Genomic DNA, 22,192 nt, shown 5'->3' with positions numbered 1-22,192 from the left:
AATTGGACATATTAAGGATGTACTCCCTTATGTTCCCCTTCCCGAGATACCTCATGGTAATGAGTGACTTAAGAAAAGTACTCATCTCTGCCTTATCGCTTTTAGTAAAGCGTTTTTCTATCTCGATGAGAAATTCTTCAGCCTTAGTGATATCATCAGATATTGTACCCCGAAATATTTCTGGAATGCTTTTCTTTATGATAATCAGACTTAAACGATTAGACCTTTCCCACTTCTCAAACATCTGCCTTTGATCAGCAGTGCTTACATCCGTAAGAGAAGCGAGTTGGTCTATCCTTAATGCTAAGTCCAGATCCATACAGCCCAAATGAATCAAAATGGATTCTTTCCAGTTCTTAAAGTTGTCCCCCAATAAAATGGGGACTGGATAGTTAGTAGATATTAAAGAAATAGATCTTGAAGTTAACAAAAAATATAAACACTCAGATTATTACAAATATTTAAATAATAAACAAATTATGGTTAACCTCATCGCAAGATACCAAACACATCATTAAAACCAAATCTTTGGATAATAATTTTAATTGTAAGCGGTACTCTTGTTGCAATAATAAAATCTTGACAATAAATTCTGTAAAACTAATAAATTTATCTTAAGATAAAAATATAATCCACATGAAAACTTTATAACTGTCACAGATTTATTACCACGAGTATGTTTATATTTCTGCCAAGTATTGATCAACCTTTGGGTTAATCAATAAACGCATGAAATAAAAAAAAATATACAACCATCCTTAAGAATTTAAATAAAACAATTACGAAATAGAGATCACTTTGGTGACATCTGAAGATAAAATTATTTTATTTAAATGAAATAAATATTAGATTATTAATATTATTATCTAATTTAATAAAACAGATTCTAATGATTCATTTCTTAGTCGTTAATATTATTTAATATAATATAAATTCTTTATTAATGATGATAAAAAAAATATTATATTATCAATTTCTTATTTATTTAATATTATTATATTATCAATTCCTTATTTATTTAATAATAATATAAAATATTATATTATCAATTTCTTATTTATTTTATTTTCTTAATAGAGAATATTATTTCCTTGTTTATCTTGTAGTTTAATAGTAATGATAATAAAAATAAAATAATATATTTTATTTATTATTAATTAAAAAATAAATAAATAAACCAATCCAGATTCAAATACGATTATTATAAAAATTATCGATTCATAAATAGGATAGCTCTGATACCAACTGATAGAATGTTTATCATTATCTTAATCATGAATATAGACTATAATTATAACGCAGCGGAAGCGTACCTAAAGATGATCCCATTGTAGATCCAGATTGATCTGTTCTTGAAAGGACGGCTAGGTCTTCCAAGACTAAGTATTATTCATTCTCCTCTGATATTGACGGGGGAAATCAAAGGACAAGAAAACAGAGGAGAGTTAAGAGAGAGAAGGCGTGAGAGTTCTTCTTTTGAATCTCCCTCTCCTGTTTCTTAAATAATACTTATCTCAGGGACCTAACCCTAGTTGAAACCCATATATTGTTAAAGCCCACAATAAAAGAAGGCACGCCATATTATTAATGCTTGTTTTGTCACATCACCAAATAAACAAATACTAAACGGGTATTTACAATTATTCATTTCATAATCATTAAGCCCATGACTTTAATCTAATAATATGTTCTACATATATATTTAAATCCAACAGATGTTGCTATTATTGATGATTTTATTATTGTTTGTTATAATGATGTTGAGAATATTAATGTGTCTTGTGATGAGATGGACTAGATTGTAGATAGAGTTACTTCTACTCATGCTACATCACGATGAGATTTTTTTTTCAACATATGAGGCTGGTGATATTGGTATTGCTCGTATGGACAATACTGATCAAGCTAAAATGGTTGATATTGTTAATATTTGTGTTGAGATGACCAATGACACTACTCTTGTTCTAAAAGGGGTTAAGCATATTCTTGATATTCGCTTCAATCTTTTATCGGTTGAAAGATTAGATGTTAATGATTTATGTAAGTTTTTGGTGGTGAATGGAGGCTTAAAAAGGAATCAATGGTTGTTGTTAAAGGCAAGAGGCTTTCGAATTTGTATACTGTTCGTTCTGGAATATCTAAATGTTACATTAATACTTGTGAAACTGATTATTCTTCTGAGGTGTGGCACAAATGTTTGGTTCATATTAGCGAGAAAGACTTAAATATGTTGGCAAAGAAGAATGTGATATGTGAGGTTTCAAATGTGCACTTGAAGAGATGTCCAAATTGTTTGGCTTGAAAATAAAGACCAGTGTCATTTAAATCATCTAAATCAAAAAGAAATCCATAATTACTAGAATTGGTGCATTTTGTTGTATGTGGGCCAATAAAGTTAAATTACTTGGTAGTGCATACTACTTTGTAACCTTAATTAATGAATATTCTCGAAAGATCAAGTACTAGACACATTTAAAGTGTTTCAAGTCTCAATTGAGAAGAAAATTGGAAAAATATGTGAGGTGTATTTGAGCAAATAACGGGGTTGTTCCCACTCAAGTAAATGGGAATATGATTGAAATGAATCCAGTTCTAGTCACTTCTAACTCGATAAACACAAACAATGATCAAACTAAAATCAATGTATGGATTTACATGTTGGTAATCCTTTAAATACTAATGATTTTGTTGATGCTGGCTTTAACAGTGAACATAATACTGAAAATGAAAATGAGCAAGGAAATAAAAATGTTGAGGAGTCCATGTCTTCTAATGAATTAAGACGGTCAACTCGACATAGACGTCCTTCAATTAGATACCTAACAAATTAGTATGTATTTTTCACTAATGGTGGAGAACTTGAGAGTTTTTTAAGAAACATTGGAAAGTGAAAATAAAAAAGAATGCATGAATGCCATGGAGGATGAGATGCACTCTCTTTGTGTGATTAACACTTTTGAGCTAACAAAGCTGCCTAAGGGAAAGAAGACTTTGAAAAATCGATGACTTTATTGGTTGAAGCAAGATTAGCATACTTCACAGTCTAGATATAAGGCTCAGTAGGTTGTAGAAGGTTTTTTCAAAAAAAAATGTATTGACTTTGGCGAGATCTTTGCTAATGTGGTGAAAATGCAATCTATTCGCGCGGTTCTTGGTTTAGCCGTTAATATTAATCTAGAAGTTGAACAAATGGATGTGAAAACAGTCTTTCTTCATGGAGATCTAGAAGAAGAGATATGCATGAAGCAACTAGAAGGTTTTCAAAGAAGACTATGTTTGTAAATTAGTGAAGATTTTTTACGGTTTGAAACAAGTGTCGCGACAATGGTACCGTAAGTTTAGTTCAGTTATGATTGAACATGGGTATAAATTGAATAAGACCGATCATTGCGTTTTTGTGCGAAAATTCTTTGATGATAATTTTATTATTCTTCTGCTCTATATAGATGATATGCTGATTGTTGGAAGAAATATTTCTAAAAGAGTAATGATAGGGGAGCGAAAAATTTGTAGCAAATGGGGCAGCGAACGACTTGGAGCGCTTATTAGATAGATTGCTGACTAGGTATATATTTATTTTTATATTTTATCTTCATTAGTAATTTTCTCTCTCTTTTATTATTTACATTTTCTCTCTCTATTTTAAATAAGACTGGTTTAATAAAACAAATTCAATTTTTATTATTAAAAAATAGTTAATAATTTATCTCTTTAATTTTTATTATTATAATTTTTTTTTAAATTATTATAAACACATTTTAATTATTTCATCTTGTGAAGAAATTGATTATAAAGGCTCGACAAAAGGTTTGATTTATTATGTTTTAGACAATTATTTTTAGTATTAAAACATAATAAATCAAAACTTCTTAATTGATCTTGTGAAGAAATCGATTATAAAGGCTCGACAAAAGGTTTGATTTATTATGTTTTAGACAATTATTTTTAGTATTAAATTAAATTATTTTTATTTTATATTATATATTATTTCTAATTTATCTGGTAGATATGAAGTTTTAGATGTCACTATGTTAACGATGTTAACGATAGAAGACTCGTAAAAACTATTATTGCATAATGATTAAAGATAATTTATGGATTATATTATATTGTTTGTATTTGTAAAAGTAGATGTTATGTTACGGATCATGTTTTTTTGGTAAGTTTATTTTATTTATACTCTTTAAATTATGGAATTTATTAATATAAAATAGTAATTAACTCAAGTAAATGTTTTTAATTAAATATAACACAATTAACTATTATTTATTTTAATTTGAGTCATTTTTATTATGAATTTTAATTTTTCAAAAAATAAAAGAAAATAAATTATTGAGAGAGAAATAATTAAAATGTGTTTATAATAATTTTTAAAAAATTATAATAATAAAAATTAAAGAGATAAATTATTAACTATTTTTTAATAATAAAAATTGAATTTATTTTATTGAACCAGTCTTATTTAAAATAGAGAGAGAAAATGTAAGTAATAAGAAGAGAGAGAAAATTACTAATGAAGATAAAAGATAAAAATAAATATATACCTAGTCAGCAATCTAATCAGCGCTGCACGTCGTTCGCTGCCCCATTCGCTACAAATTTTTCGCTCCCCCTATCATTACTCTTTCTAAAATTAGTGAGCTAAAAAAGACTTTGAGTAAGTCGTTTGCCATTAAAGATTTGGGACCAACACGTAAAATTCTTGGAATTCAAATTATTAGTGATCGAGATACCAGAATGTTGAATTTGTCACAATAGATGTACATTGAGAAAGTTTTTTGACGCTCCAATATGGACAAAGCTAAAGTGATGAGTATTACTTTAGCTTCTCATTTTAAACTTAGTTATATTGATTGTCCTTCTATTGATGATAAGAAATTGTCTTTGAAGAATATTCTATAATCTTCAGCAGTTGGTAGTCTTATGCACGCTATGATTTGTACTAGATCTGATATAGCGCACGTTGTTGGCTTAGTGAGTAGATATTTATCAAAATTTGGGAAGTCATCAATAGGAAGCCGTGAAGTGGATTATGAGATATCTTTAGGGAACGACGGATCTTCAACTAACTTTGGGATGTGAGAAACTTATGTTAATTGGATATACTAATTTGAATATGGCCGGAAGCTTGGATAATCAAATATCTACTTCAGGATATTTGGTGACTTATGTCGGGGGAGTCGTGCCTTTGTAATCTAAATTGAAAAAGTGTGCTACTCTTTCTACTACTGAATTCGAGCTTATAGTTGTAGTGGAGGTAACAAAAGAGTTATTGTTGTTGAAAAAAAAATCACAATAGAACTTGAGTTGAGACAAGAAAGGTTCGTCTTAATTTGTAATAATCAAAGTGCAATTCATCTTTTCAAAAATTCTTTATTTCACTCAAAGTTGAAACACATTGAAGTCCGTTATCACTGGATTCATGATGATTTGGATCAAAAAATGTTAGAAGTCGAAAATGTAACGAAGTCACAATCAGGACTTCGATGATTGAACAGTGAAGAAATATATATGAAAGTGAATAGAAAATTAGAGAATGAAAAACAAACTGGAATGAGAATCTGTCTATTGAAATTGATGTAAATAAGAACACGATTACAATCCTTAAAAATAAAGCATAACTACGACATTAAACAAAAGACATGAAGGGTCTCATTACTAGATAAGATCAAGAGTCTTGGACAATCCAAGAGGCTCTCTTTAACAACTAAAGACTCCTTAATTATTATTATTATTACTTTAATTTCTAACACTCCCCCTTAAAGTGATGCCCGATGAACTAGTCCCAACTTAGATCGTAGATTTTCGAACGGACCTTTAGGAAGTGCTTTTGTGAAAATATCAGCAACATTGTCTTCACTCCTTACTGCAACCATCTCAATGATTCCCTCTAGTACTTTTTCACGAATGAAGTGATGCTCCAACTTAATGTGTTTTGTCCTCGCATGAAACACAGGATTTGAAGTCAATTTAATAGCACTCAAATTATCTCCATGTATAGGAACTGGATGATCAAATTTGACATGAAAATCCTCCCATAGTCTACGAAGCCATATGCACTCCTGTGTTGCGTGAGTTGATGCTTTGTATTCCGCTTCTGTTGTAGACAAGGATACCGATCCTTGTTTCCTACTACTCCAAGATATGCTAGTGTTTCCACAAAGAAAAACAAACCCAGATGTGGACTTTCGATCGTCTCGATCTCCAGCAAAGTCAGCAACTGCATATCCTTGCAAGACAAATTTCGCATCTTTCTCATATAGTAGACCAATATCTAGTGAGGTATTAATATACTTCAAAATTTTCTTCGCTTCTTCGAGGTGTGGTTTCCTTGGCTCCTGCATGTATCGACTCACCACTCCAACTGCATAAGCAATGTCAGGCCTTGTTATAGTCAGATAAATCAAACTTCCCACAAGAGCACGATAAGGACGAGGATCTGGTAGACATGTTCCTTCGTCTCGACTAAGTCTAGGATTTACGTCGAGAGGAGTATAACTCTTTTTTCCATTAGTCATACCAAAATTTTCTACCAACTTCTTTGCATAGTTGATCTGCGATACAAACAACCCTTTATCGAAATTTTCGATTTGTAGACCAAGGAAGGTTCCAAGTTCACCAAGCTTATTCATCTCAAAACGAAGCGAGAGCTCCTCTTGTAGACGAGCAACCTCATCATAGTTACTGCTTGTCAAGATTATGTCATCCACATAAAGAAGCACCACCACCATCTGTCCATGATTCTTCTTTATAAATAGACTTGAGTCGGATTCTGAAGCCTTGTACCCACAAAATTGAAGATATTCCGCAATCTTTCCATACCAAGCACGCGGGGCTTGCTTTAATCCATATAGTGCCTTCTTAAGTCTACAGACCAACTGGGAACCATCAGTCTTCTCGAATCCAGGTGGTTGTTCCATATATATTGGACGATCAAGTTCTCCGTAGAGAAATGCATTCTTGACATCCAATTGCCACAACTTCCATCGAGAACTTGCTGCTAAGGCCAACACAGTGCGAATTGACGTCATCTTCGCAACTGGGCTGAATGTCTCCTCGTAATCTTCTCCATACTTCTGTGAGAATCCTCAAGTGACCAATCTAGCTTTGTATCGATCTATGCTTCCATCAGCCTTTCGCTTGATTCGATACACCCACTTACATGTGACTGTTTGAGTATCAGGAGGCTTTGGAACAACGTCCCATGTCTCATTCTTCTTGAGAGCATGCATTTCCTCCTCCATTGCTGTCACCCATTCCTTGACATTTTTTGCTTCATTATAAGAAGTGGGTTCTTCGTCGTCTATTGCGTTTGCCAAGAAACAAGAGAAGGTTGTTACAAAATTATCATCCCTAAATCGAAGGGGCCTTACAATGTTCCTTTTTGGTCGATATTCCCCATTCTGTTGTTGACTTGATTCTTCCTGATGTGGACTTCCTAGTAACCTTTCACCTTTGTCTCCTTTATCGACTGAAGTATCTTGAGCTATGTCAGGGCTCCCCTGTCACTATTATCACTACTACAGGAGCTTCTCGTAGACGTGGGAATGGGAAGATCAGTCTGAACAGTTTCTTCAACATCCTTCATATAGTACGAAGAAATTTCGTCGAAAACAACATCTCTCGACACAGTGCATTTGTGAGTTGACGGATCCATACACCGCCACCCTTTCCTTCTCTGGTCATAGCCGACAAACACGCATTTGACTGCCTTCGCATCCAATTTGCTCCTTCTCGAGTCTGGAATATGGACATAACAAGTAGATCCAAAAACTCAAAAATGTTTAACATTTGGCTTAAAACCAAAAGCATCTCGAATGGAGATTTGAACTCATTCGGGCTAAGCGGAACTCGATTGATGACATGAGCAGCACAACTCATACCTTCTGCCCATAACTGCCTTGGTATATTCTTCATATGCAACCAAGACTTATAAGTCTCTGTAAGGTGTCGAATCTTCCTTTCGGCTATCCCATTCTGTTGCGGGGTCTCAGGGCAGGAGAGTTCTCTTTTTATGCCATTTTGCCTACAAAACAGTTCAAACTCTTTTGAGCAAAATTCCTCACCATTGTCTGTTCGCAATACTCGAATTTTCCTTTCTTGTTCTCCTTCTACCGTCTCCTTGAACTCGAGAAATTTAGAGAACACTTCAGACTTCTCTTTCACAAAGTACACCCAAGTGAACCTGGAGAAATCATCCACAAACAACAGCATATATTTACTTCCTGAGTATGAGGCAGTTCGAGTTGGTCCCATCAAGTCACTATGAACTCGATCCAAAGGACCCTTACTTCTCGATACAGAGTTGTCGAATGGAATTCGATGAGTCTTCCCATATTGACATCCTTCACACACACTGCCCTCCTCAATTCTCAGATCTTCAGGTAGACCTTCGACAAGTTTCTTTCGAGACATAACACTAAGCTTAGTCATATTGACATGCCCAAGTCTTGCATGCCATAGAAAAGAGATGCTTTTGTCGTTCACCTTTTCTATGTATGAATTTGAAGCTGAAAGGACAAAGAGATCATTTGCCCGAGTTCCAGTATGAACCACATCCGCCTTGATTTCTTTCACGTTCCTTAAGAACTTCACATCATGTGGACCGAACAACACCAGATTTCCAGCGTCTACAACATTTGCAACCGAGAATAGATTCTTCTGAATTCTTGGAACATGGTAGACATTCTTCAGAGTAATAGATTCTCCTTTATCGCTTTCAATGACAACTGATCCTTCCTTTTTAACTTCGTGAACCGAGTTATCTGTCGTGACAATGTCAGCGCCCCCATTATGAACTCGACTCGACGAGAACACAGAACCATCTCCAGTAACATGATGTCCGCACCCTGAATCGACGATCCACCTTTGATCGATCTCCTATTTATCATGAGAAGCCTCTGTTTTCTTTTCCTTCGAAGTCGTCACATCGACATGAAAAGCCTTGTCCCAGTCCTCCTCAACACGCTGGTTAGACTTTTCTCCGAAATTTGAACCAGCAAAATTTCCATTCAAATTTACTCGACAGTCTCTCTTGAAGTGTCCAGTCTTGCCGCACCTGAAACACTTAACACTAGTAGAAAAAGAGGTATCAGTAAGGGCGAAAACCGTTACTAAAAGTATCAAAAGTCGTTACTAATAAGTATCTGTAACGGCAAATAAAACCGTTACCATTCGTTACAGACACGCTCGTCACAGAAACTTCTTAGGCATCAGTAACGGCATTCGAAAGCCGTTACTAATAGTCATTGGATAATAGTAACGGTATTAGCCGAGGTAAAACCGTTACTGAATGTATTGGATATCAGTAACGGTTTTCGAAAACCGTTACTGATGCTTGAGAAGTTTCAGTCACGGTCTTTGTTTTGTTAAACCGTTACAGAGCAAAATTATAGTAACGATTTTTTAATGTATAAAACCGTTACTAAACAATAATCGTTTTTTTTATATATTTAAATATAAACCACAACCAAAAACCACAATCATCAATAACCAAAACCATAATCATCAATAATAAAAAACCACAATCATCATTTCAAAACAACAATCATCCACAAACTACAATCATATCTTAAATCCACAAAAACCATTAATTAATGTAATTCAAATAACACATACATTTCAAAAACTATCTTGATCCTAAAATTAAATACAGAATTATATATGATCATAACAAAATACTTAATCAAACACCAGTACCTCCATCTTGCTCCTCAGACGGGGGTTGTGTCTCATCATCATCATCGAGGTTAGTGTTTGATACACTAACCTGGATTTGAAAGAGAAGCAGCGTTAGACACTCAACAGAAGGGACAACTTCAAACAGGGCAAAACATAAAAAAAATCTGCCAAATAGAGAAATAGAAATCGAATCAACTAACCTGGATTTATGAAATACATTCAAAAAGAAACAAATTTTGTCAAATATTGAAAGAAAGAACTTACCTGAACGTTTATTGTTTGCCAAATCATCTCATTCAGCTTCAAATACACTCTGTGATGATTTCATCTTGGATAATTTCAAGCTAAACTATGATTCCAAAAACACCCAAAATCAAGTTCCAAGTTTATGATTCAACTTAAATTATGCATCAAAAAAACTGGCAATAAATCAAGATAAGGATAAACCCTAAGAAAAATAAACTAGATAGACTGCCATCTATCTTGTTCAATGAAGAAAGCAATATCATAAATAAGCCAAGGGCAGCAAATAAATATCAGAATGCAGAAGAAGTGAAACCCTAAGATAAACAAATGAAGAAGTGTTTACTTACCTGAATGCAGAAGAACTAGCGACGGCGGAAGAATTCTGTTTGAACCAGCGGCGGAAGAGGAAGAAGAACCTGCAGCGGAACCAGAGAAGAATAAGACAGAGCGGAGAAGAGGAAGAAGAACCCGCAGCGGAACCAGAGAAGAAGAAGACAGAGCAGAGAAGAGGAAGAACCCGTGGCGGAACCGGAGAAGAAGAAGACATAGCGGAGAAGAAGAAGAAGAACTTACCTGTTTGCAGATCGACGACGGTTGCGGAGGAAGAAAACGAAGGAGAAGAGAGAAGAAAGAAAGAAGAAAAAAGAAAAAAGAAAAAGAACGGCGTAACGGATAAAATTAGAGTATTAGTAACGGCTTTAGATAAACCGTTACAGATTCTTATCAGTAACGGTATCTGTCCAAAACCGTTACTAATAAGATTCTCACAAATCTTATCATGAGATAGTATCAGTAACGGTTATACTAAAACCGTTACAGATACTTATCAGTAACGATATCTGTCCAAAACCGTTACTAATAAGATTCTCACAAATCTTATCATGAGACAGTATCAGTAACGGTTATACTAAAGCCGTTACAGATACTTATCAGTAACGGTATCTGTCCAAAACCGTTACTAATAAGATTCTCACAAATCTTATCATGAGACAGTATCAGTAACGGTTATACTAAAACCGTTACTGATACTTATCAGTAACGGTATCTGTCCAAATCCGTTACTAATAAGATTCTCACAAATCTTATCATGAGACAGTATCAGTAACGGTTATACTAAAACCGTTACTGATACATTTATTTTGAAAAAATAAAATTAACTTGTTATTATTTGTAACGGTTCTTTCTTATATCCGTTTCCTTCTATTAGTAACGGTCTTTAAAAGCCGTTACTGATATGTTTATAACAGTAACGGTCTTTAATAGCCGTTACTGATAAAAATCTTCAGTAAGAGCGTTCGACCGCCGTTACTAAGCATCGTTACAGAAACCTATTTTTTCACTAGTGTAAGGGACTTCTTAGGAATATTTGAAGAATCTTGACTTGTTTCTTCCTTCTTCGACTTTCCCTTTTTCCAGCTCGATTTCTTTACAAACAACGCATTGTTCGACTCCTCCTTTATACTCGTTCCAGCCATTTGTGCGGCCAACGACTCTTGAGATGACAAGAGATTTTCAAACTCCTCGAGTGAAGGTTGTTGAGCCCAACCTTGAAATCGATGTGATGAATGGTGTATATTCAGGTCGAAGTCCTCGAACAATATGCCTCTTTGTTCGAGCCTCTGAGATTTTCTCATCTGGATTCAATAAGGAAATTTCTGAGTATATGTTCTTTACCTTAAGAAAGAACTCCGAGACAGATCCGATTTGCTTTGCGGCTGCCAACTCGTTTTCAAGCATCTGGAGACGAGCCTCGTTCTTCTTATTGAAAAGACGATCAAGCGTTTCCCAGATCTCACGAGCAGATCCACAACCGATGATGTGCTCAAACAGATTGTGGGAGATTGACCTTTTCAACACAAATTCTGCCTTCGCGTCGAGTCTCTTCCGCTTCTTCGATGCTTCCGCATTTTCAGCAACATCCTCAAGAGCTACATCATCATCGTCTACGACGATGTCTCACAAATCTTCCCCAATCAGATACGATTCCATACAAGTTTTCCATATCCGGTAGTTTGACTGGTTTAATAACTCCAAACCGAGTCCAGCTACACGACCACCACTTTCCATATCGAATAACAACGATATCTTCTTCAACAATATTACCAAAGCTCTGATACCATGTAAAGAAGTCACAATCAAGACTTCGATGATTGAACAGTGAAAAAATATATATGAAAGTGAATAGAAAATTATAGAATGAAAAACAAACTGGAATGAGAATCTGTCTATTGAAATTGATGTAAATAAGAACACGATTACAATCCTTAAAAATAAAGCATAACTAAGACATTAAACAAAAGACATGAAGGGTCTCATTACTAGATAAGATCAAGAGTCTTGGACAATCCAAGAGGCTCTCTTTAACAACTAAAGACTCCTTAATTATTATTATTATTACTTTAATTTCTAACAGAAAAGATTCATATATATGATAATGGATCAGATATTATGACAAATGTGTGACATTTGTCACAAAATAAGTTTGAGTTATGTCGCTCGGTTGCCGGGTTGACATTGCCCTCCAACTAGTCGATTGGGGAGTTTGTTGGGTTTTGTCCTTCTAGTTGTAGAGACTCAACTTGGTGTGGGCTTTGTTTAGGCCCACATTATATAATGTGAATGAACATTATTTATTCGTCTATGTTATCTGGATTTTGTGAATTGAACAAGAAAATCAGAGAGATAAGAGAGAACAAAGAACAATTTCAGGGTCTGGGTAGCAGTTGGAGAAGATTTCCGTTTGTCGGAGTTTGCACTGTTTGTTCGACTTCAAACATTAACAGTTTGTTGGTTATTTATGAGCTACCTTCTGAACGATGAAGATATGTATTCTGAATCTTATAGTTTAGTCCAATAGAAAACCAGAATTGAAGAATTGATATGGTTGATTGATCTTGATCTTCTATGTTCTTAGTTGTTATTGTCAAGATTATTGTGTGACATTGATACTATTGATTAGACTCTAATTTGATTATATTTATAGTAAACTCTTATTTGTAAGATTGCTGATCATAGTAGATTGTTAAGTGTTTTATACATGTCCGTGGTTTTTATTATTAATTTGAAAATATTTTCCACGCTAGAATTTGTCTTCATTGTTGCTCTAATTTCATTTTGCTCATCATTTATATTCAATTTATTGAAAAAAATGTTATATTTAAAAAAAAAATGCATTTTTTCATGAAAAACTGAGGCTTTGTTTGTTATGAATTTATTTTAAAGAATCCAAGAATAATGTTTCACTTTTTATATATATAAAAAAAAACAACTAACAATATCACACTTATGGATATTGATTTAAATCTCAAATGCAAATGAAAGATGGTGGTAATATAATAAGAACGGCTTAATATTCTTATGACGTGAGAATTGCCGTCATTTAGTTAGTTAGTCATCCAAGTTCAAACCCTCATCATTCACTTACATTCTTATCTCTACCGCCACTCGGAAGGAGAGAGATTACGCGGTTTGAAGCTGTGCAAATAAATATGTTTGTAAGTTGTTTCAATCAAATTATTATTCATAATCCTACATTGTACTACTGTGTGATCCATCCATCCTCAGAGAAAAGCGTAAAAGAAAATTGAATTTTTTTCTGTTGTTGTTCATCTCTCAACCCTAACGAACAATCCCTAAAATTATTCTTCCTGTCTTAATAATCATGTCAGACAATCTTCCGTCAGGACTTGCTAATTCCCAAATCAATCCAGCTGTTTTGGAGGAGATCTGTTCGGAGTTTATAAAGTAACGTTTTTGTTCTCTAATTGATATGATGTATCTCAATTTCACTTTCCATTCATTAATCATAAATCTAATATCTTTCTGCAGAGGGATCGATGGCGCATCACTTCTGCACATAGCTTTCGAGCAGATAGTTCGACCAATTGTGAGCAACTTCCTTCCTTCTTTCTTTCTTTCTTTCTTTCTAAACATGTTTTCCTTTCCTTACTTACTAACCGCTTTTCTCTTTCTTTTCATCTTCTTGATTCCATATTTAATTAGTTTATCCATCATGCCTTTGCCTTTCTTTGGGTCCTACTTTGTTTGTTTGTTTGTTTGATACAGTAATATTTATGCTTGCTCTTTTATGTTTGAATCCAATATCTGATTGCTCCATTTGTAACATGCTCCTTTATTTAGATTAATGACATCTCAGATTTGTGGTATGCACCTCACTTCACTATATCTGTGTTTGTTTGTTTGACATTTCTTGTATGTGTATTGTGTAGGTAAAAAAGGAAATTGAACAGCAGCTCAAATATCTCAACAATGGAAAATGGTAAGTAAGAATCACATTTCATTGTGCATCATAGATTGGATCTTTCACTCTTTTCTCCAAGCCTCGTCTTTTTTGGGTTGAAGTTAGTTTCCATTGACTGACGAATGCTTGAAATGATTCTATGCATCAGCTATTCTGGTGCTGCTGGCAGCTCTTCTGAACCGAGATACATGGAATTACGATTCTCATCTAATGTTTCGGAGACTGTATGGACAGCAGAACCCATACGAGGTGAAGGGAACAGCTCCATTTTAGTAACTCTATTTGATGTTCATACTGGCGAAACTGTCATCTCCGGACCAGAATCTTCGGCAAAATTGGAAATAGTTATCCTAAAGGGAAGCTTTGACAGAGATGATTGGACAGCAGAAGAGTTCAGCCAAAATATTATAAAGGAAATGAATGAGAAAAATATCCTCAAGGGAAATGTTCTTCTTGAACTAAAAGGCGGCATAGGAACCTTGGGCGATCTCTCGATCTTGCATGATAAGAATTGGAAGCCGGTTAGTAAGCTAAGGCTTGGAGCAAGATTCGTGGATACTTTTCAAAATATCAGAGTAAAGGAAGCAAAGACAAACACTTTCACTATGAAAGACAAAAGGATGAAAGGTCAGTGCAGATTCTGCCCCTTATGTGAAAAGATCTTTATTATGATATTTATTTCTAAACTGGATCAAAATGATACCTGTAAAATAGTTTATAATTCCTAACCTCCATAGGAAAGGTGCAGGCAGGTCTTTAAGAATATATTGGAACTCATTTTAGTGTGCATCTATGATCTATGAGGACACCACTTGTATAACTAATTGAGCTCTATTACAAACTCATCTTCTTATGTTAAGGCACATTGACTGCGTAGTGTAGATATTCAAGTAATTCAATTCAAGAGTACAATGTATATTGTTTTTTGTTTTCTGAAACTTTCATGGTATGATTTATTCTTCCAGTTTCATTGGGATTCAGCCACATATACAAAAATACTAAAATGAGCTCATTGTGTATCTGCAGATAATAGGAAGGGCGTAGAAGTAGTATCTCTCAGTGATAATGTAAGCCGCCTGAAAAACATTGGACAACGTGGACCTATTGTTGAGCGTTTGATGGAAAAAAACATAAAAACTATAAAAGATTTTCTAAGTCTATATTTTGCACGCCCTGATGAGCTGCGGAGGGTAAGAGCTAACTAACTGTATCACTACTTATTGAGTGTCTTATGGCATGCAATTTTTCCTTTTAATTCGGCATTGGTTGATTACTCTTTCTGATATGCAGATCCTTGGGCGTGGCTGGAGTGAGGCGAAAATGCAGGCTACCATAAATCATGCTCTTAAATGCAAGGGAAGCACTGCACTTAAGGTATGTTTCTTCATTCAAGTTTCTCTTGTTTTTCTTCCCCTATTTCACTCATTTCCATATCTTTCTAATTCAAATTCTAATTTTGATGGCAGTGTGATGCACACAAACTTGTGAAATATGCTTTTGATAACAAGGAGGATGGGGAGGGAGTTGTTTGGGATGAAACTTTACCGCCTTTAGTTTCACCTACTACTACTACTGCTTGTGCTTCTAATGGTCCTTTCTCTTTTTCTTCGTCTTCCATCATGGGTGAGGATGTTGTTGCAGAGACATCAGTTGGAACTGCTTTCCTCAGTGAAGAAGAGAGAAATGCATCACTTTTTTATGATCCTCTCTTAATCATAAAAAATGGACATGATCATTCTACTGCTACTACTACTTCAGGGGGGATAATCTCGAGTTCTTATAATGATCATTCTTGGGATGTTATTGGCGAAAATGATCCTAATAATATCTTTCAGGTACCAGATATGGATGATTTTAACTGGTATAATCATCATATGTTTCGGATACCATCATTTAGTTACGAGGATCAAATATGGAATGGATTGCAATGAGGTTTGATGCTTGCTCTCCAAACAATGTTCCTAAGAAAACAAAAACAAAAACAAAAGTGAGCTTCTTTCTTTCTGTCTATTTTACCATTTTTGTGAGCCGGTGATAGTTCATGGGTCCAACTGCACAAAAATCCAGATGGATATCTATCACATGGAGCTCCTTTCTCATTTTGTGTAGAGAAATTGAAAAAAAAAAAAAGAAAAAAAAAGAAGAAAATATAATCCTTTTAATTTATATTTATGTTTATTTTATCATTGTAATGTAAACTTGAGGTTACCATAGTAATATTCAGCTTGTGTTTTAATTTGCGTTAGTGACTCCAATTGTTTTCAATTTCGAGTAAACTGTTCTAAGTTATAATACTTTTTTTTTATGCTAAAAGAATATGGGTTTGGTTGAATCATAAGACTCGTATTAGCTATTATGAAATGGCCAGTTAAATTTAGTTTAAAAAAAATCCCTCTTATTGGTAAGATTTGAAAGATTTTTTTTACCCAATAGTGAGTGTTGCTTATTTAAATGATTTTGAGATGATTGGTGATTATTTTGAGATGGGTATATCTTTGGTAAAAAAAGACTTAAAAAGAGAAGAGAAAAAGTGATGCAATGTTTATGTTTTTGTGTTATAATTTATTTAAATAACCTATACGTAACATGGTCTAAGAACAGTTTCCCAAACTAACCTAGTTTGTTCATTTATTTCTAAACTAACATAGTTTACTATTTATTCCCAAACTAACCTAATTTACTATTCAAACTTAGTTTTTTTATTTTTTTTTTACATTTCAAATTTATTATATATATATATATAGATATATATATTTAAATTATTATTTATATAAACTAAATTATTTATATTTTAATATATATTTTAAATTATTATTTTTATAAATTTGATTATTTATATTTTGATATATAATTTAAATTATTTTTTTATAAATTTAATTATTTATATTTTAATATATATATATATATATTTACATTTCAAATTTATTATATATATATATTTATATATATGTGGCAGTATGATTTTTATCTCTATAAATTTTTTTTTTACTATTCAAATTATTATTTATATTTATTGGGTTGTCTTTTATTAAAATAATTTTGACAACTTTTCATTCAAATTATTATTTATATTTATTAGGCTGTCTTTTATCACAATAATTTTGACAACTTTTTGTGATATAATTTCATAATAAAAATTTTATCAATTTTAATGTGTTGTCTTTCTAACTTAATGGTTGTAAAAAAATATGTCTTAAGTTAATGAACTATTAAATATTTATATTAAAATATAAATAATTAAATTTATAAAAAAATAATTTAAATTATATATCAAAATATAAATAATTAAATTTATAAAAATAATAATTTAAAATATATATCAAAATATAAATAATTTAGTTTATATAAATAATAATTTAAATATACATATATATGTATAATAAATTTGAAAAAAAATAATAATAATAATAAGTTTAAATAGTAAACTAGGTTAGTTTGGGAATAAATAAACAAACTAGGTTAGTTTGGGAAAGTGAACATCAAACAAGGTTAGTTTGAAAAACTGTTTCATGGTCTAAACTCATTTAGTCTCTCAGTGTCTCAACAAATAATTTAAATTAAAAAATTTCACTTTAACATTTTTTCCAAACTCACTCTTTAATGAATTCTAAATAATTTTTAACTTTGCCTGTTGAAGATATTTTCAAACGTTTTTGTGAGGTGTCCTAAATAAAATAAAAAAATCATTTTAATAAAAGATCTGTCCGAATCCATATATTGATTAGAGAAGTTTAACTAGATCTTTATAAATTAGTAGTTATATTTGTTGAGTGTAAGAAAGGATAAAGAGAAATAAAGAATTGAAAGGCTTCATTGAAAGTGGATTTCTTGAGTCATCTCTATTTTTCTTAAGTGAATATCTAGGTTTCTTACTCTCTCAGTCTCACAACTTTTTTATGTCCTGTTTGGTTGGTTATTGGCTATGATATATAATGATAAAACAAATAATACTTTTATTTATTTATTGATACAGTTTTTACAATTTAACAACAGGAAGAATGTCAATTTTACACACCAAGTTGTAAGAAGATGTCAAATTTACTCATTAAGTATCAAAATTCTATTTATATATACTAACTTGTCAAAAAGTGTCAAATTTATTTAAAATAACGAAAAAAGTTAAATGGAGTTAAAATTTTTGCCACATGTAATATTCACCTATTTTTTATTTATTTTTAATTTACATTACTTTAATTCTTTTTCTATTCAAACAAAACATCCAAAATTTTTCTTTCTATGTCTTTACCCCCAAGTAGGGCTGCAAATGAGTCAAGCTACTTGTGAGCCACTCGTGAGCCGCTCGGTCAAAGTTCGGCTTGAGCTTGACTTTGACCGAGCTCGAGCCGACTCGTTTAAAATTCGAGTCGAGCTCGAGCTCATATAATGCTTGCTCGATAGCTTGTCGAGCTTTTTCGAGCCTAAGTATATAATATATAATTTTTTTATGAAGGCACACAATTCATAAGTAAAACCCTAATTTCTAACATATCTATTATCTACGACTCTTTATCTAACATAATCTTCTTATCTAATAGCCTCTTCTTCTCTTCATCTAATCTAATCTTGACTCTTTATCTAACCTAATCTTCTTATCTAATTTATCTAACATAATCTTCTTATCTAATAGTCTCTTCTTCTCTTCATCTAATCTAATCTTGACTCTTTATCTAACCTAATCTTCATATCTAATCGCCTCTTCTTCTCTTCATATAATCTAAACTTCTTATATAATCGCATATTCTTTCATTCTCATCTAACCTAATCTTCTTCATCTAATCGCTTTTTTTTCATTCTTTCTTCGCTTCTTTTTTTCATTCTTCTTTCCAATCTTCTTCTTTCACTCTTCACCATTCTTTAGCTCTTAATCTCTTATTTTTTAGTCTTCAAATATTTTTTACTCTTCATCTATTCATTTTCTCATTCAGTGGTAATGTAAGTCTTGTTTATCTTTTTTTTTCATGTATTAAAAGAAATTTATAGTTATATATATTTTTTTTATGTATTAGGATAAATTTAGACTTTGATTATTCTATAACTAGGTTGGAAGAATATATAGAAATAAAAATATATTGGTTGGTTAATATATTATATATAATAAAATTAATATTAAGATATAATAATTAGTTTAGTATAAAAAGAAATAAAAATGGTTAATATTTTATTTATAATAAAAGTATATTATATTTTATATTTTATATTAAAAAGAGATAAAAAAAAGATTAATATATTATATATAATAAAAATAAATATTATGGATATAATAATTAGTATATTATAATATATAATTATTTATGGATAAAAATAGTTAATATATTATATATAAAAAATATTTATTATATATAATATTGAAAGAGATAAAAAATGTTAATATATTTTATATAATAAAAGTATAATATATATAATATTTAAAGAGAAAAAAAAGTTAATATATTTATTATATGAGAAATGATTAGGTGAGGGAATTTGATGAGGGAATGACTTAGCATAATCTTATTCGCTGAAAAAATCAAATAATTTCTCTTTTTTCTCTCTTTCTTCTTACTTTTACATTTTCCAAACCAATGAAGGTGATGTCAAGTCATTCCCTCACCAAATTTCCTCTCTCTATCACTCCTCTTATTATATATAATATGGAGAGAAAAAAGATATATATATATTATATATAATATGTTTAGAGAAAAAATAATTTATGAGATTAATAATATATATTATAATATATAAAAAAAATAATAAATTGTTGTTATAAGTTAGATTCTTCTGTTAATTCTTTTTATATTAGATGTTTGATAATTTATTTTACCTATACTATAGGTAAAATTGACATATGTTAATTACATACTGAATTTTATTACTTATTTAATTAATTTTTCACATTTCCAGAAAGAGAAGACATATCAAAAAATTATCTCTTAAAATAAGTTAAATTATTTGTTTAGCGATTTGTTTTAACATTTATTTTTTATATTAATTATTTTTAAGATTAAACATTTTATATTATTGAATGCAGGTAGAAGTACGTGTACTATGATTGAAGAACATGAGTTAAAAAGATTAATATATTAAATGTTCAAACAATTTTTATAGTTTTGTACTTTAATTTTTGAATTTTATGTTTTAGAATTTTGATTAGTAATGGTGATTTAATGTTTTGGATTATTATATTTTAGAATTTTCAATAGTTATGATTGTTTCATATATTAATTTTGAAATATCATGTTTTAAATTATTAATATGTATGAAAGTTTGATATTTTAATTTGAGCTCGAATCGAGTTCGAGTTCGAGCTCGAGTTTGAGCTTGAAAATTAAATTTTTGTTCAAGTTTTTGAGTCGAGCCGAGCTTGTAGGTAATATAGTCGAGTCGAACTCGAGCTCAAATTAATGAGCTCATTCGAGTTCGAGTCGAGCTAATAAATACTTAATCGAGTCGAGCTCGAGCTTCAGCAAGTTTGAGCTCGGCTCGGCTCATTTACAACCCTACCCCCAAGTCTTCATTTTCTTCTAACTGTTCCTCTTCATCTCTAATATGCGTAATCTATTTTTTTTTAAATCTCTATAATGTTCATGAACATCATTTCTATAGCTCTGATTGTCTATTCTTGTTTAGGTTATAGTTGTAATTAAAATTGATCCGATAGAGTATTAGTTACTGCAATGAAGATTAAATTATGAAATAATGAACTAATCATCTATAAAAATCTTTTCTTTCTCAATTTTTCCCAGAAAATTAAAGAACCAACTATGTCAAAGTCAAATAATAATATTGGTACGGAAGAACAACCCGGTGGCCTAAAAACTATGACGGCGGTGAAGGTGGCGGAACAACCGATGAAGTGTTCGATATGCGATTCTCCAAATACAAAATTATGTTAATACAACAACTACAGCCTCGCGGAGCCAAGACATTTATGCAAGACTTGTAGAAGGTACTGGACAAAAAGTGGGGCCCTCCGTAGTGTACCGATCGGCGGAGATGTCAGAAAAACAGGAAAATGAAATCCTGATATAGGCTTTGAGTTGATTCCAAAGATTTCGACGGTTCTTCATCAGATATGATTAACGGTGGGTTAAAATTTTTCCATGGCATTAATGGGATCCCACCTGCTATGGATTTTAGCTTTTTATTTCATGATAATTACTCATATTAAAGGTGAAGAGATGAATAGGACAATTAGATGAAAATGAAGAATTAATGGGTAAAGAGAGAAAAAAAATGGATAAAGGAAAATTTTGGATGTTTTGTTTGAATGGAAAAAGAATTAAAGTAATGTAAATTAAAAAAAAAAAAATAGGTGGATATTACATGTGACAAAAATTTTAACTCCGTTTAACTTTTTTGTTATTTAAAATAAATTTGACACATTTTGACAAGTTAGTATATATAAATAAAACTTTGATACTTAATAAGTAAATTTGACACTTTCTTACAACTTGGTATGTAAAATTGACATTCTTTCCATTTAACAACTAATAAAAAAAATTAAGAAACAAATAACAACTATTTCAATTAATTATTAACTAAAATAAATATTAAATAAGTTTATGATTTAATAATTTTTAATTAAAATAAATAAACTTGTCATATTCAACCAATTTAATACATCAACAACCATCCATTTTCGTCATCATCGTTCTCTGTTGTATAAAAAAATGGGAAGTGAATAGGAAGGGAGGACATGTCACCGATCACTGGCCGGAAAAAAGATAAAAAAACTTTTTATTATTTTTTTAACGAATTAGATCGTGTCACGACATTTCCCTTTTTCAAATTTTCTCCCCAAATCATTTCTCAAACAAAATTACAAACAAAAATAAATGTGAATCCTAAATAAAATTTTAAAATCTACTAATTTTAAATAATGATACCGACTCATCCTAATCCAAAGGAAAACATATTCTCCCTACCTAAAATTGGATAAAAAAAATCACTAACGTAATACTATTACGGGAGAGGATTACTTACCATAAGTCAAAAATCTTTTCTCCCTTTTCCAAAATATATATA

The 22,192-nt window shown here is 31.5% G+C and overlaps 1 protein-coding gene across 2 annotated transcripts; it reads left to right on the top strand.

The window, feature by feature from the left end:
* Window positions 1–13,291: 13,291 nt before the first annotated feature.
* LOC124921472 (calmodulin-binding protein 60 A-like) lies at window positions 13,292–16,424 on the top strand. 2 transcript variants are annotated; one of them, XM_047462140.1, is made up of 8 exons: window positions 13,292–13,421; window positions 13,596–13,671; window positions 13,756–13,813; window positions 14,157–14,206; window positions 14,337–14,815; window positions 15,215–15,378; window positions 15,479–15,562; window positions 15,655–16,424. In XM_047462140.1, exons 5-8 carry the CDS (start codon window positions 14,377–14,379, stop codon window positions 16,117–16,119), a joined length of 1,152 nt encoding a protein of 383 aa, XP_047318096.1. In that variant the 5' UTR covers window positions 13,292–13,421; window positions 13,596–13,671; window positions 13,756–13,813; window positions 14,157–14,206; window positions 14,337–14,376; the 3' UTR covers window positions 16,120–16,424. The 2 variants fall into 2 exon arrangements, with proteins under 2 accessions (XP_047318096.1, XP_047318097.1); XM_047462141.1 differs by having other exon boundaries at window positions 13,408–13,421; window positions 13,611–13,671.
* The last annotated feature ends 5,768 nt before the right edge of the window (window positions 16,425–22,192 follow it).

This window comes from Impatiens glandulifera, chromosome 1 (assembly GCF_907164915.1).
Source record: "Impatiens glandulifera chromosome 1, dImpGla2.1, whole genome shotgun sequence".
Classification (NCBI taxonomy): Eukaryota; Viridiplantae; Streptophyta; class Magnoliopsida; order Ericales; family Balsaminaceae; genus Impatiens; species Impatiens glandulifera.
The sequence above is the reverse complement of the archived record's forward strand: the minus strand, read 5'-3'. Positions and strand labels throughout refer to the sequence as shown.